At 40.2% G+C, this 14861-nt stretch overlaps 1 protein-coding gene across 2 annotated transcripts in view; it reads right to left on the reverse strand.

The window, feature by feature from the left end:
• The window catches only part of ARMH3 (armadillo like helical domain containing 3), a 133969-nt gene that overhangs the window by 81864 nt on the left and 37244 nt on the right, over positions 1–14861 (reverse strand). For both annotated transcript variants that reach the window (XM_062580480.1, XM_062580481.1), the window contains exons 16-20: positions 14184–14242; positions 12725–12790; positions 11571–11640; positions 9994–10054; positions 7038–7126 (exon numbers count right to left, since the gene is read on the reverse strand). In XM_062580480.1, the coding sequence (XP_062436464.1) occupies positions 7038–7126; positions 9994–10054; positions 11571–11640; positions 12725–12790; positions 14184–14242 (345 nt within the window). The remainder of the gene's footprint in view (positions 1–7037; positions 7127–9993; positions 10055–11570; positions 11641–12724; positions 12791–14183; positions 14243–14861) is intronic.

Raw genomic sequence — 14861 nt, forward strand, 5'->3', positions numbered from 1 at the left:
AAGATTTCCTGGTGTACCTAAAACAAACACACAGTTCACTGTCTGAGTTAAATGGACACTTGCAGTTTTCCTTTCCAACTTTGTGTATTTTTCGCTTGTAACTGAGTTCTGTAAGATGGTACCATTCCTTCTGGAAACACAGTGGGCTACCAGAACTACAAATTAAATGAATAAATGGATATTACCCACAGAATACATCACAAAACTCCAGCCAAGATTTATTTTATTGCCTCAGGAGCCCATGAATTTTGTACCTCACTGATGTTTTGATTTCCCTGCACTCCTAAACTCAGTGAAATAGCTTACAGAGCTAACTAATAGTTGCACTCTTACCAATAGCTGCAACTATTACCCAAGCTTGTGCCAGCATAGCACCACATATCCAGCCAACCACTAGATTTCCTATGAGTGAAGAAAATCCATACCTCCAGCAGTTGCCTGCTCCCACTACCTATTCCACAGCATGGAGGTTGCATCCTTTAGCTTGTGAACAGCTATAGTCTTCATAATAGATTTCAGCACTATTCTGGTATTACTCCTGTGTTACTGCTCCATAAACCTCCCTAGAGTCAACAAGTGCAAGCACTAGTGAACCTGGTGGGTGTCATACTACACAGCTGGTCACTATTACCTATTTTCTTTAAATATCAAAGACAAGGAACAAAGATAGAGCTTTCTGATCACCTGCCTACATGTAAATGTGAGGTGCGTTGCCACAGATTAGGCAAGAACATTGTGTAAAACGGAAGCTGATCACAATTCTAAAATTGATTTACTGAGTCACTTAGAAATAAATACAACTTCCAGAACTTCAGCTTCCCCATTCTGGAAAATGGGAAATGAGGCAGTTCACTGAAATGCTCCAGAGCTCACAAAGTAACACTTTAAATCGTATCAATGCTAGTAAGCATCAAAAAAAAAAAAAAAAAAAAAAAAAAAAAAAAAAAGCAGGGAGGGGGAAGAAAATAGGATTCAACTTATACAAGCTTACAAGCTCTTTTTGTTTAAAAAAAAAAAAAACCCACACTTACAAATTCACAAGCTCAGGTGCTCTGTCACCAAAAGCTCTGCAGAAACTGCCAGATCTCCCCTCAGGAGCTGATCAAGTAAAACAGCCCATCAATCAGAAACACCAGAAGCCTGCATCCAAATCGAGCACACGGGCCACAAAATGCTGTGCACACACACCAGAGGCCAGCGTCCAGCAAACACCTTTTCCACAGGCCCAGAGCTAAGCACATCTGCCCCCAGTGAATTAATGTAAGACCTGTGAAATCTCATCTACATCCTTCTTAGTAAAGAAAGGAACCATTAGCATAGCTGAAATAGGCAATACATCATTTGAAGAAGAAAACAACCTTCCCTCTTTCAAACATACAATAAATTAAGAAACACTGAAAACAAATACCCAGGATACATCTAGCTAGACACTAGTGCTCACACTTTCCCACACCAAAGCAAGATCCCAGGGAGAAAGAGGCATTCACGTGAAGGGGTTACAAATCCTCTGAGGGTTAAAAATGCTGACTAACTCCCTCCCCAAATCACTCAGTCACCTACTGAACTACTGCCATTTTCTGCTACTCTGCCACTGGGCACAGCAGAGATAACCCGTCCTTCCCATTTCCAGCCTCACTCCCCAGTTAAGCGACACTGCTCTTGAGAAGCCAGCACCATCTCACACTCAAGAACCACTGGTGGGACACCAAGTCTCCAGCGACATATGGCAGGTGCCTGGCAGCCCTCAGCCACATGGAGATTCTGATGTGCAACTCAAACGCTGGACCAACCCCTCACTACCAACAGGCACACAAAACAGCAAATGCCCCAGATAAAATCTGCATTAGTCAGAGTACGTTCAGTTAAAGGTGCTAAGACTCCAGCATTTGTTCTATAGTTTTCTTTATAGTTTACAGGCAGCTGAATTATATCAGAAAAGCTTTTTACTGGAAAGTATTTGAAAGATCAAATCTCACATAATGATTTCTTTTCTTTTTCTTCACAAAATGGTACACTTTAAAGTGGAACCATTTAATGTAGAGGAAGACAGACTTTTTGTACCAACCAACACATTAAAGCACTTCACACTCAACACACAAGCTCCTGTTCCTTCTACCCCATCCCTGCACATAATCCTCTATTATTTACCTTTGAAGGCACTGACTGTGTTGAAGAAGCCCTTCTTTTATGCCTGCAACATCTTTCACAGCCTAAAAGCATTTCTTCAGTACTATATCCTTAAACTCCTAATTGCATAGAAATTACCAGAGCAATCTCATCTATGCTATCAGCAGGAGTGGGGCATCTGTTAAATTACTGCTTCCTCTGAGCTCTGTTAAGACTCTACTGGCATTCAGAAGAGTGTTGTTCAATGTTGGGACCCAGTAGAATTTTTAAAAGCACATAAGAAATTCTGCAACAGAAGGGCAAGTTTAGTTCTTTAATTCCTTTACTGAAAATCTCAAAGTCATTTGTAGCTGGTTAAGCAGCTCTACAGTCTTTCAAACTCCTGTGGCACCTAGTGCTCTGCCAGTGCCAGCAAATCAGGCTGGCTGGTTCAGCAGTACATTAATTCTCCACAAAAGCTCTAGGAAGACCAGCTTCTGTTACCAGATAACTACTGCAAACGTGATGACAACGAGACTGGAGATGAATGGGAGATGCAGCATTAACTTATTTCCAAATCTGTTCAGAAACATAAATCAGAGGGCTAGAACAAGCCTGATCAATAACTGGAGAGTAAGAAATGCCATAAGTAACAGATACTATTAGCAATTAATATTTCAGCCACAGAGATACCAAAGCAAAGCACAAGTGATTAAATGATACCATCTTAAACAAGGACTGCGTAAGAGCAAGTATGTTGTAAACCGAGTGGTTTTTTTAAACAAAATATTGTTTTTGTTTTAATATATTCCACAGGAGAACCTTCCACCTCTTGAGTATCCATGCAAAGAGATTTCAAAAATATTATCCGCATGTTACAAACACAGAAAATGACCAAAAGAAGAAAGGAGTCCACACAGTAGATTTTGTCCAACAGTACTGTAAAAATCTGCCTTGATACTCAAAGAAAAAAAAAATCTTTAAAATGCAGAAAAAATGACTTGTTGATGGTGCTACACATTTGAAGTACCTTCATTTCAGTGTTCAGTATCTATCAAATTAACTAAGCTACAAGATAAGAAACTATAGCCTTTACCATAATTTGGAAACTGATTTTAAATGCTTTTTAAGGCAAAACCCATTTCTTAATCCTCCTTTGCATACAATTGCCCTAATAAATAGTTATTTCATCATTATTCATTATACTTAAGGGTTTTTTTAATGATTTACTCTTGCCTTTATTAGCCTACATTAGAATTGCTTTTCTATTTCTTTAAACATGGCTTTCCCTTAAACTAAACCATAGCAACTGCAAAGCAGTTACCTGCACCCTCTAAGCTCAGAGTGAATTGCTCAAGCATTACTAATTTTGAGGTGGGAGGAGTTGAAAAAATTAGGTCTTTTATATAAAAAGCTTAAATGACTCACAAACTCTTCTGGCATAGCTTATACATGCTTGACAACAACAACATATATAGCACTTTGCATCACCCAAGTGCTGTATAAACTAATTTTTCAACAATTAAAACCCAAACCCTTACCTTATGACCAGTACAGTATGTTTTCAGGGAGGTCAGGGAGCAAAATGTATTTGTGAGAACAGGGAATTGGATGTTACCATGTAATCTCCTCATCAGGTCTGCTGAACTACCTTACACTTGACCTTCAACAATTTATCTATCAGCTACCTGGTGCAACAGTCCTGGAGATCTGCAAAATAGCCAAAAAACATCTGCAAGGGGCTAGCTAAACACAATCTCATCCACTTACGTCTTCTGAACTAAGCCAATTTTCCAACCGAATCACCAGTAATGGTACACTGTCATCAAAATAAATAAATAAATAAATAAATAAATAAATAAATAAAAAACAACCAAACCAAAAAAAAAAACCCCAAACTCACACATGCGTGCCTGAACACTTTCTTCAGATAGCAAAGGATGGAGACACATACTAACCACAGCTAACTGAACTGAAGTTAATAACTTCCATATCTGAATGTTTTGCCCATCTATCACAACAGTATTTGCTTGGTAATCATTTTCATAAGCTGATCAAACTCTAACTCTACCTTACGGTTGCTTTATTACTCTCCAGTGCTCTATTTTTTAAGACATTCCAGGTTCTCACCTCCTGCAATGATCAGAAATATATTTTCAGACTACATCTAGCTAGAGCCAGCTTATACACACTTTTTGCCATATAGAGCTTTATCTTTGTAACTTACATCATAAAAAGAAACCGCAGAATTTTTCTTGCACTGCTGCCAGTCTTCCACACTGAAGACAAAGCACTCACAAAGGAAGAGCATCTATCCATTAGATGACATACTAGTGGCTTTCCTTAATTAGAGTGTAGCTAACATTAGAATCAGCAAGTGAACAGAAGGCTCCATATATTGCTGCTGCTTCCACCTACAACCTGCATCTCCATTCCTCCGTACGCTGTCCCCACTGCCTCCTCACCCCACTGCATTTCCTTTGTCTGTTTCTCCCACTCCACTTTCTGCCTGAAACAGCCTTCCTCCTCTTACATGCCAGGTACAATTCTCTCCCTCCCTTTCAACGCTTGCTGACACTCTTTCCCTCCATCCGCTTTGTTCCACTCAACTCTGCTTGGGGGCTTCCATTGCTATTAGCTGTGCTGCACAAGAAAGACTGCCTCAGTCATCACATACTTTGTCACTCAAGACGACAAGTGTGGGCTTGAAGACCTTCTGTAAAGCACACCTGACAGGGCACCAGAAATCTAAGGCCTCAGTGTGAATAGCAGTTCCCTTTTAGCTCTTCATCCAGCAGTGACAACTAATCCTTCGATCCAAAGCAAGAACCCAGAGGAGAATATGTTTACAATGACCCACAAAGGGTAGAAATGAGTGCGGCAGTCTCTGTACTCTGCTTTGGCCTCATCTGCCAGAAACACAGTCTCTCTTCTGCAAAGGCAGCAACATTCTGTGGAATCAAAGAGCAGCCTTGACAAGGGATAGGAGTTAATTACAGTGTATCTAGAGATAGGCTTGGCAATTAACTTTCAGACTGCCACATACAGCATTCTAGAAATACACACCTGGAGCAGCCAGGATGTGCCTTTTTACAGGTGCACATGCTACTCAATACAAGACCTTTCCAGCCTGAATGAATCAACCTGGCAGTTGAAGGGTCTGTTCACCTCAACATCCTACATGAAAAAAACTGCCTAAGAGGACCTCCCTAAACAAGCAAAAATCTGCAGCAAGCATGGAGCTCTTCAGATGTCAGGTGTGCAGGCATTCCTGGTCCTTTGCAGAAACACAACCAACATGGGTGGTTTTTTTACTTTACTGCTTTGCTTTCAGAGCACGTTCAGTACTTAACACATCTAAGGCACTTTACATTTCCTAAGCACTATACAAACACCAGCTAATTAGAGATAGCTAACTAGAATATCCCAAGATAGTAAATGTCAGCATGCAGCAAGGATTTTCTTTCCCCTCCCTCCCCCCTCCCCTTAAATTTACAGGTAAATTTAAGGATCGAGAGGTGTCTTAGAGTATGTCCTCTGAACTGTGGAATAGTATCTTCAAGCAGAAAACATTACATTTGAGAATTCCCTACTGCCATTACAGAGGAAAGCCCCAGCTTGCCCTGGTGAAATAGGGATGAACGCAGCTCTGCTGTAACTGCTGTAAAGGGATCACACAAACAACGGCCAGATGCAATTTCTACTCACAACAGACCTCTGCATTGGACCCACTCTCCTCCTGAGCCAGTGTGGCACTGCAGCCATGCCTCTAGGGGCTCTGTTCTGAAGAAAGCAACTGAAAACAACTTGCTAATCTCGTAATTAGGGGCACCCCCTTCACCTTCCACACGAATAATTTAGAGAGCCTGAATGAGCCACATGTCACAAAAGGCAAAAATTTAATAACTGAAACCGACTCAAATTGTTCATTCATTTCCCTATACCTACACTCAGCTGTGCAAAACTAGTGAAGGGAAGTACTCAGCATTAATTGAGAACAGCTTCAGAAACCACTCATCACAGCTTTTTTCAACAGTCATCCTTACTCTCAAATTTCTGATGGGAGTTGCATTACACCAGCCAAGTCACTGATCTGAGGTTTTAAGCATAGCTCCAGAAACATACAGCTAGACCTATGTTCCCTTAAATTTTCATAAACCTCTTGTTTAAGCCACAACAGCTCAGGGATTAACTGTACTTTCCCGGTTGAGCTAATTCACTGCTTGCTAGATTAGAACAAAAACACACACTATACTCATGAAAGCAGCCTGCTAGGTCTCATCATTCTGCTACCCTCTTCCTCAGACTTCCCACACATGGATTGTCCCGCACAACAGTCACGCAACGCTATGTCCACAAGATTATAAAAAATATGTCAAATCCCGTAAGATTTATCTATTCTAGGGATATGAGGGGCGTAAACTGCACTGTCTGCAATTAGTGTAAAGGTCAGAGTTAAACATTCTTCCTTCCCACTGACATTTCCACATTGCCTTCCTAAGAAGCTGCACACATCCTTCTGTCTACATCCATCTGCTACAGTAAAAAGGAAAAGTAAGGTCTACCTCCCTTTACCTAAGAGTCTACCCCCTGCCTACTCTCAAGTGTCTGGGGGAGAAACGCTATTGTCTAGAACACATCTTTCTCCAGTCAGCAAAGAGGGACTCAGGTAGAAAAACAGATAAACAAAGACACTTGGATACCATGGTGATCATGGCCAGACAAGAAAGCAAATTAGCTCTCATTATGATAATGCCCTCGTTTCTAAAAGAGGCAATTTGCATGTAGCAACTAAAAAGCAAAATAAAGACAATTTAACAGAAATGCTGCTTACTGTTTAACCCTGTAGCAATGGAACCAAAGGTGTTGACCACCAGACTGCCACTCCTGCCATCAGCAGAGATGGTCCAAATACAAAAAGCTTTAAGTACCTGACCAGAGCTCCCTCCAGGTGTAATGAAGCCTCACCCTGCATTTCTTCTGGTAGCACAGCAGTTTGTGCACAATCTGAATGCACCGCCTGGAAAAAAGAGAGGGCAAAGCATTAATGCTCACTGTTACCTTTCCCAGAAATTCCACATGAGACTTGGAAATGTCTCAAAATCAGCTAATTTGTCTCTTGCAGAAGATGGTCCAATTCTAACCCTAAGAAAAGATGTGGCTCATTCTCCTGGGCTCCAAAAGAAAAGTGATACCCAAAGAAACAAACTGAAAAATCAGGTCTGAGAAAGACCAGAGACAGGAGTTTGTATGGCAGTTTAAACTCACCATGACAGGACAGACTACAGATGCAAGAGTGCTATTCTTAGGTTTTTAAATTTTATTTGGTATTTGATTAATATTTTTCACACTTTGCTGACCTTGCATGAGAAACCTAAAACTCAGCAAAAAGTTACTTAGTTTTCAAGTTCCATATGCATGAGATACTGCTCTCAGTCTTTGTAAAATATGGTCACAGCAGAATTCTTCCATTTCTTTGGCCATAGGCATGAGGCTAAAGGAAGTTAGAGTGAAACTAACAATTGCAGGATTTGTAATTTCATTGAATAAGGCCGACAGTTCTATTATTTAGCAATGAAAGGGAATTTCTTTCTAGCTTTTCAATTTCCTTAACCAAAGAAATGATGAAGCAACACATCTGCAACCTCTGAAATCCCCCAATACCTAGTAAATACACCTGTAAAGTCTCCAAATCTTGCAGGCCTTTAAGACACCTACTGTTTATAAACTCCTAGGTGCACATTCTTCATGAATAACACCGGAACTAAATATGCAATAGAGTAATTTTTCTAGCACTAGCTCTCATTAAAGACAAGATAGAAAATATATCCAAATTTGAGTTGTAGACTAAGCTATTTTTAGTTATTAACATTTAGAAAAACAGCAAGACTTCAAAAAAAATATCAAATTTTCTCAAAAATACATTAGTAAAATAGTGTATTATTTTACTAATGTAAAATATCAACATCTCAGAAAAGACACTACTGAAACAGCGTACAACAGACAAAACCAGATAGAAATCAAATAAAAGTTTGCTTGAAAATTATTCAGAATGAAGAGTTCAAAATAAGGCTTTAAAAAGCCTTCAGGAATAATATGCATTCATCTCAACAGACTCTTAGATAATCTCAAAAATATCACGATGGATAAAGACTGAAATTGCTAAATTTAGAGATATTTACAGTAGCTGAGAATCACCCTGAGTGCTAGTATTTCACATTGCCTTCTCATAAATTCAGCCTGAAGAGAAAGTAAAACAGCTGGGCTAGCGCAGAGTTGTCTGCAGATCAGAAACAGCAATCACTCTGGGGCGAGAACTACCATTTCTGATGTTCCTGGTACCAGATCATCCCTAGTGCCTTTCCAGCTATGTATTTGCTTGGCCTTAAGAACTGGCCTCTAGAATTGGCCTCTGCAAAAAGCTACTTACGGCAGTAACCAGAGGGAATCTGGCAATAGCTAAAACATTTTTTAAATTAATAGCCCTTAGTGCAAAATACTCTGCAGCTATACCTTGGCATTAAAAGCTACTGGTTGCATACCACTTCTCTGGGTGAAAGCAAGGCATGGAAGAAAAGGCATGCGGAAAGGTTTAACAGCCATAGTGCACAAGCAACCAGGCCTACAGACTTGCCAGCCATGTTGCTTCAGTGATGCAACTGCATCCATACTGTTTTCTTGATATTTGTTTTTTTTTCTTAATCTTTGTATGGAGGATTCACAATATACATAGCAGAAAAAAATAAAAAATAATAAAAAAAGATACTCTTTGTCAAAGCAACCTGGATTTCTCTTGTAAATATGCCCTTTATTAAATGGCCCGAGATTGTCATATTTTAGATGTATTGCAAAAAGAGATGTGACACTGTATTCAGAACACTCACTTTGTTTGCAATAATTGTGTTTCCTATGGGATGGTTTCAGGCAGGAATGTAATGAAAGGACTACATAAACATGCCAAAAGGAACAGATATCAATGTCCACTGATGGTTGCTACTGCTCATTATTTTTACTCCCATGAGGTTTCTAGATGCAATTTTACCTTCAAGCCCAAGCACTTCACACCTTTCTTGGGAAATTCCAATGTACGATGCTTCCACAGCTAATTCTGTAATTGTCATTAAAAATAATTTCTCACAAACTTCTAATTGAACTATATAATCCTTGCAAAAGCACTGCAGTTCTAGATTTATTTGGGCAAAGCCAGATCAGGCCACAAAGAAACTATAGGCTGTTTTTCCTTAAGGTAACTCTTTTCTACTGAATATAGTCCAGTTTAAGCCCCTGGGAAATTCAGCACTGTACAAACAAAGCAAAGCCAATGATCTGCCAAAATCCTATTTTCGCCCTTCAGACTAGAGCAGAACAAAGCATTTTAAGGGCCCTGTGGGACACAAGGAGTGTTCATGTGTAGCCCCATCCTCTACTCCTTACCCCTTCCCCAGGGCTAGATTTTACCCTTGCAGCCTAGCAAATTATTTCAGTCTTGAAATGAGTCGCTCTCCCATTCTCCACATTGCCTTCCAGGCCTCATGTTAGATATATTTTGTTTTTCAAAACTGCCTTTCAGTTTCTAGAGCAAGACTTGGCTTCTGGGAAGCAGGAATTCTTGCAATGAGCATGTATTACATGGCTTTTCAGAATTAGAAGTTTTGTATTTAATCAAGTAGATTAGGAAGTTAAGTTTGGAAGGTAGAAATTCATTTTGCTTTCAGTTTTCTGGCACACAGACCATTTTAAAAGTAGAAAAAGTTGCTGGAAGAGTTCATGAAAAGCCATCCAGCTCCCCATCAGCCATAAAATGATATTTCAGCCAAAAGACTGTTATACGATGAGAACTCAAATTCAAACTTCCAATGAACTATGAGACATTCCACAGACACTTACACATAGAGATCCATAGGAAATTCTTTCATCATGTGTGTTACAATGAATTCCACCATCAAATCTAAGACAGAAAAGAAAATAAAGTAAGTGCAGAGATAACTGTAGTTAAGTTCTGGCAGACAAGGAAGTCAAACTACCCTACCAACCTACCAAATAGCCCTGCTAAGACAGAAAATCCTCCCTCCCTTTTTTTCCTTAAAATAATTAGACACCTTCTAGAATTAAAAAAGAAAAGTGTACATATTATACTGGAAGTTGAGGGCATCTGGCACAATTTGCTTTAAGGCACTACTTTCCCCACATGCTTTCCCACCACCATTAATCAAATAAAGAATACACTACTTATTCTGATGCTTAGAGTTGCTGTTGTATTTCAAGCCATGTCAGCAATGGAAAATTCCATTAAGAAACACATTTTAGAAAGGGATTTTCACCAGAGACCACACACAATTCATAAGTTTACTTGCAGAGAAGGTTTTGTAGAGAACACCCATTTATCTATAAAATCAATTCTGAAGCAAGTAAAACTAGTCTGATCTCACCACAGTCTAAGCTTCTGCTTAAGATTTATTCAGCAAAAAAAAAATGAGAATGTCACTTCAACATTTAAGGGATCCCAGTGTAAGGATAAGAGGCAAAGAGTACAGAAATATAATTGAAAGAGATGAAGTTATTGTAGTTCAGCTAGTAAGTGGTAACTGAGTACATGTGCGTGCTCTTTGCCCAATGTAACTTCAGCATAAAACACCTTAGCTTAACCCATGCCTGTGGTAACAATTGTAAAATGTAACTTCCTAGGGTCCAAACAACTCAGCAAGGTGGCTCAACAGTGTCCAAGAATAGACATTTAGGGAAAGAGTATAAGAAATCTGGTAAGTCTAGAAAGATTTTTCCCCTGGCTGTTCTATTCCAGTTTTCAAAAATCATCTGCTTTAAAATGCCAGAGTCAGAAACTGCATCTGTACCATCAGGCTTAATAGCCATCCAGGGATCCAGTCTCCGTCCTCTTCTGTACTCATTTATGCTTTTGGCCTCCACAGCAATGAATTTCACAATTTAATCATGCATTGAGTGAAAAGCTTTCAACTGTGCTTCCACATCCGCAGGCAAAACCAACCCCAGCTACTGACATTACTATTCTTTCTCTGCTCAGAAAAGCCAAAGCACCAGGAAACATCTCCATCAAACACCTGTCCTTCCCATAAGCCTGCCCCCACTGTATTATCTAGAAAGTGTTTGTGACCAACTGTTACTACACTTGCTTAAAACTATTAGTGTACTAATTAACTCTTCCCTATTGTCACTTATTCAGGTAAGATGGGGCCCACAGGCTTTTGCAAAATTTTCTGTAAATGTACACAGGATTCCTTTTTAACAGAGCAGGAATCTTGCTATTTAATTTCTCTGTAAGGCAGCCAGATACAAGGATGGACTGTCTACTGCTGGAAACCCCCTCAGGGCTAAATATCTCTTTCTAAAGCCATCTGCTCCGCCTCAATAGCACAGATCACCTATTCCTATTGTATAATAAAAGATGCTTTGGGAACCACAAGCATACAGGCACTAACACCACTCACCTAGCACTGCACACACCAGTGGGCGACAGGGCAAGTTCTTGTCTGCTGCCTTCTTCCTGTGTCTCATTGGCTTCAAATATACAAAGATGAAAAGAAGACAGGAGAAGTTTGAAATGACATGCTGTGTATTACTGTATTTTTCATAAAAGTAGTACTATCAGCATAGACTATCTTTTTCTCAGTTGCTGTCTCACCTATATTAATCCTGAAAGCCATGGCTAGAGCAAAGTGGGCCTGCTTTTCAAGCATGCTGACAGATGGGTTTTGGTTACTCTGTGTACTGCACTGTCATATCACAAGACAGGAAATCAATCACACAGCAATTCCTCCCCCTTGGTTAATGTACTGATTTGCTCCTGACCCAGCAGTGATTTGCATTCTTAATAGCAGATGCAGCATTAAACGGTTTTGGTCTTGGTTGTAACAGACCAACAGCTATTTGAATGGCGAGTCTGCTGTTAAGTGGAAAGCACTACCACCCTCACTGTATGTTCACTTTAAGATACAAAGTTTCATTCTGTCCTGGACTTTTTACAATTCCAAGCATTGCTCCGCAGCTGGATGAGGTAGAACTTGTCACTACCACCAAGGGAAAACACATCAAGTCAGAATATCTATTCAGTTACTTGTAACTAAAGAGCTTCATCAGTCAGGTAAGGACACTTCCTCCATGGATATCCAATACGGAAAGTCTGGAAAAAATACTTTCCTCCTTGCAGGTGGATCACCCACCCAGGAGAAAACATAAGCCGAATCAGAGCACTCAGCATAACTCAGCTGGCTATTAATATATGACATGAGGGCTAACGCTTGCTGAAGGTTAGGACAGAACATTCTCTGTCACCAGTTTCCTCAGAGACCTCATTTTACACAGCTTCTTCCTAGCTGCACTGGCCAGACCTATCTCAAGGATCATCATTAACACAGACCTCTGAATTAGCCAGTATGGATACTGGCTCTTTGTTCTTTGAAAGAGTAAGATATTCAGGGAGTGATCTCAAGATCATTCCCCCAGTACTGCTTTTCTCATAGGATTTCCACATGCCTTAGCAATCTAGGTTAGGCATCTGTGGCACTGTTTTCAACATACAGGAACTCAAATCTTGTGTTTTCATCCTGCAGAGCAAGGAAAGCATCTGTGGAAAAAGACTCACCATTCTGTGTAGGTTTACTCGAAAATTCATGTTGTCATCATGCAAGAAAGCATTAGCGTATTGATCCTATTGGAAAGGACAAGAAAGGAAGGAGAGATAAACAGCAAATAAACTGCCCAACACCTTCCATTTGCCTCTTGCATCACAAGTGCCTTTTAGTGCCAAACTCAATGATAAACAGTTATAAGAATAAAAAGCTACCTGTCACCTCCTCTATTCCCTACCTGTACCTCCAGTGGGGGGGGGGTGAGGGTAGGGGGTTGGAAATCAAACCCTCCTGCCCCCCAATTCTACTTTAACTGAAGTTTGTACTGCTGCTTATTTTGTTAGCAATTTATTTTCCATTTCTCTTCTTTGCTCATCCAAACTCTGGACTGCGCATACCACAGCATCAAGATTTTAACAAGTGCTGCATAATGCATAAGGTGTCACAGGTATCTCTGCAACAAAGTGAAGAGAAAGGTTTGTATTGGCATTTTGACCAACCCCATCATGCCAGAAGTCACTGCAGTACAGGCAGTAAGTAGGTCAATCAGCCATCCCACCCATCAGACAAATCTCATTCCAAGAGCAGCTCTAAATCAAACTGATCTCTGGGTAATGCATAACCAGGCTGGTAATAAATACATCCTCCCTTTAATACTTGAGCCAAACCACACCCTTACTTTGTAGAAGCAGTATTTCTTATCTTTCATTTTCTGCACATCTGCCTGGAGTACTCAGGTGCTAAAAACATGTAATTATAAATATTTGAAACAAAGACAATTAGCTATTAGACTATACTCTGAAAAATTACTTCAGAATCCTTACATTGGTTATCAATTTCACTGCTTTTTATTCTTTATTAAGAATCAAAGATTTTCATTTGCAAGCAAGCAAAACATGAACACCACATAGGCTTGGTCACCATTCTGGACATCAGTCAAGCCATCGTATGCACATCCCAAAAGACAAGTGAGGAAGACATATGAGACAGGACCACTTCTAGCCAGGGCTAATGACATAGCCCTGTGATACTGATTTCCTCCCCACCATCATATTTGCTACCCATGCTTGCAGTGACCAACCTGCCAAACAGCTTTATTTCAGACACACGTCCTTCTTGGACGGACAGGATATGGCACTGCCCGTGATTGCTTCAAATAGCCGTGCTGAAAGCCATTAGCACAATTACTCATCTAAAAGCCCGTAACATCACAAAGTCTCTCAACAGCTCTTAACCGTTTTCTCTCTCTTTATCCCCATGAGCTGGCTAAACCAAATCAGATGATCTTCAGTTTTCAAGTTTCAATTCAATTTTAACAGCATTGCGTTAGGCTTATCAGCAAAATGTAATTGCCTCAGACCCTCATTACTCAGTACCACTGCAGGTCTCCAGGTCAACAGAAAGCAGGGAACAGGCATGCAGAAAGGGCCCTTTAGAGAGACCACCTGCTGAAGTGGCACACAGGAAACCTACCTCCGCTATGCATGTCAGGATAATCAGACACAGCTTGCCACTGTGCAGCCGGTGCTCATCTGCAAAGAAGCAAAAGCAAGTCCTGCATGAACCATACAAGCCGAGCAATGCTGAAGAGTCAGACAGGCTGCAGTCCTTGCTCATCCTGCTGCAGCTTAGAGATTCTGCCTACTCCTCCTTCCTCTGTGATGGATAATGTCTAACCATACCTGTAAAGCAGTCTCCCTCCAGTCCAACCACAAAATCCCACTAAGTTTTTCACAAGTCTTTGCCAATTACAAAGTTTCTGATTTGAATCTCTTTGTTAACACTGTGACTATCAACAGGGCTTTTCTCACTCAGTTTCACTTTTACAGGTATTCTAATTATTGGGGTGAGTCCCTGCCTTTCTATCACAGCTGAGACATTCTTCCGTCTTTCAAACATGTCTCAGAGAGAAAAGCCACCCTTCCTGTAAGTTATGAAACATGCAGCAAAGCTTTGGTGGAGGCACAGCACAGCATAACAGAACAAACGTAATGCTGGGAGTTAAAAGTCCTGAGCTATAATCCCAGTACTGAGAGAGATAACCTAGTTTGCTCTGTTTGTCTGCTTCTTTCATGAATGAAGTCTGCAAACACTTAGAATTCAAAGTTAAAGAAGTTAACCTTGATCATGTTCCACAACTTATTCATCTTA

This window comes from Rhea pennata, chromosome 7 (assembly GCF_028389875.1).
Source record: "Rhea pennata isolate bPtePen1 chromosome 7, bPtePen1.pri, whole genome shotgun sequence".
Lineage (NCBI taxonomy): Eukaryota > Metazoa > Chordata > Aves > Rheiformes > Rheidae > Rhea > Rhea pennata.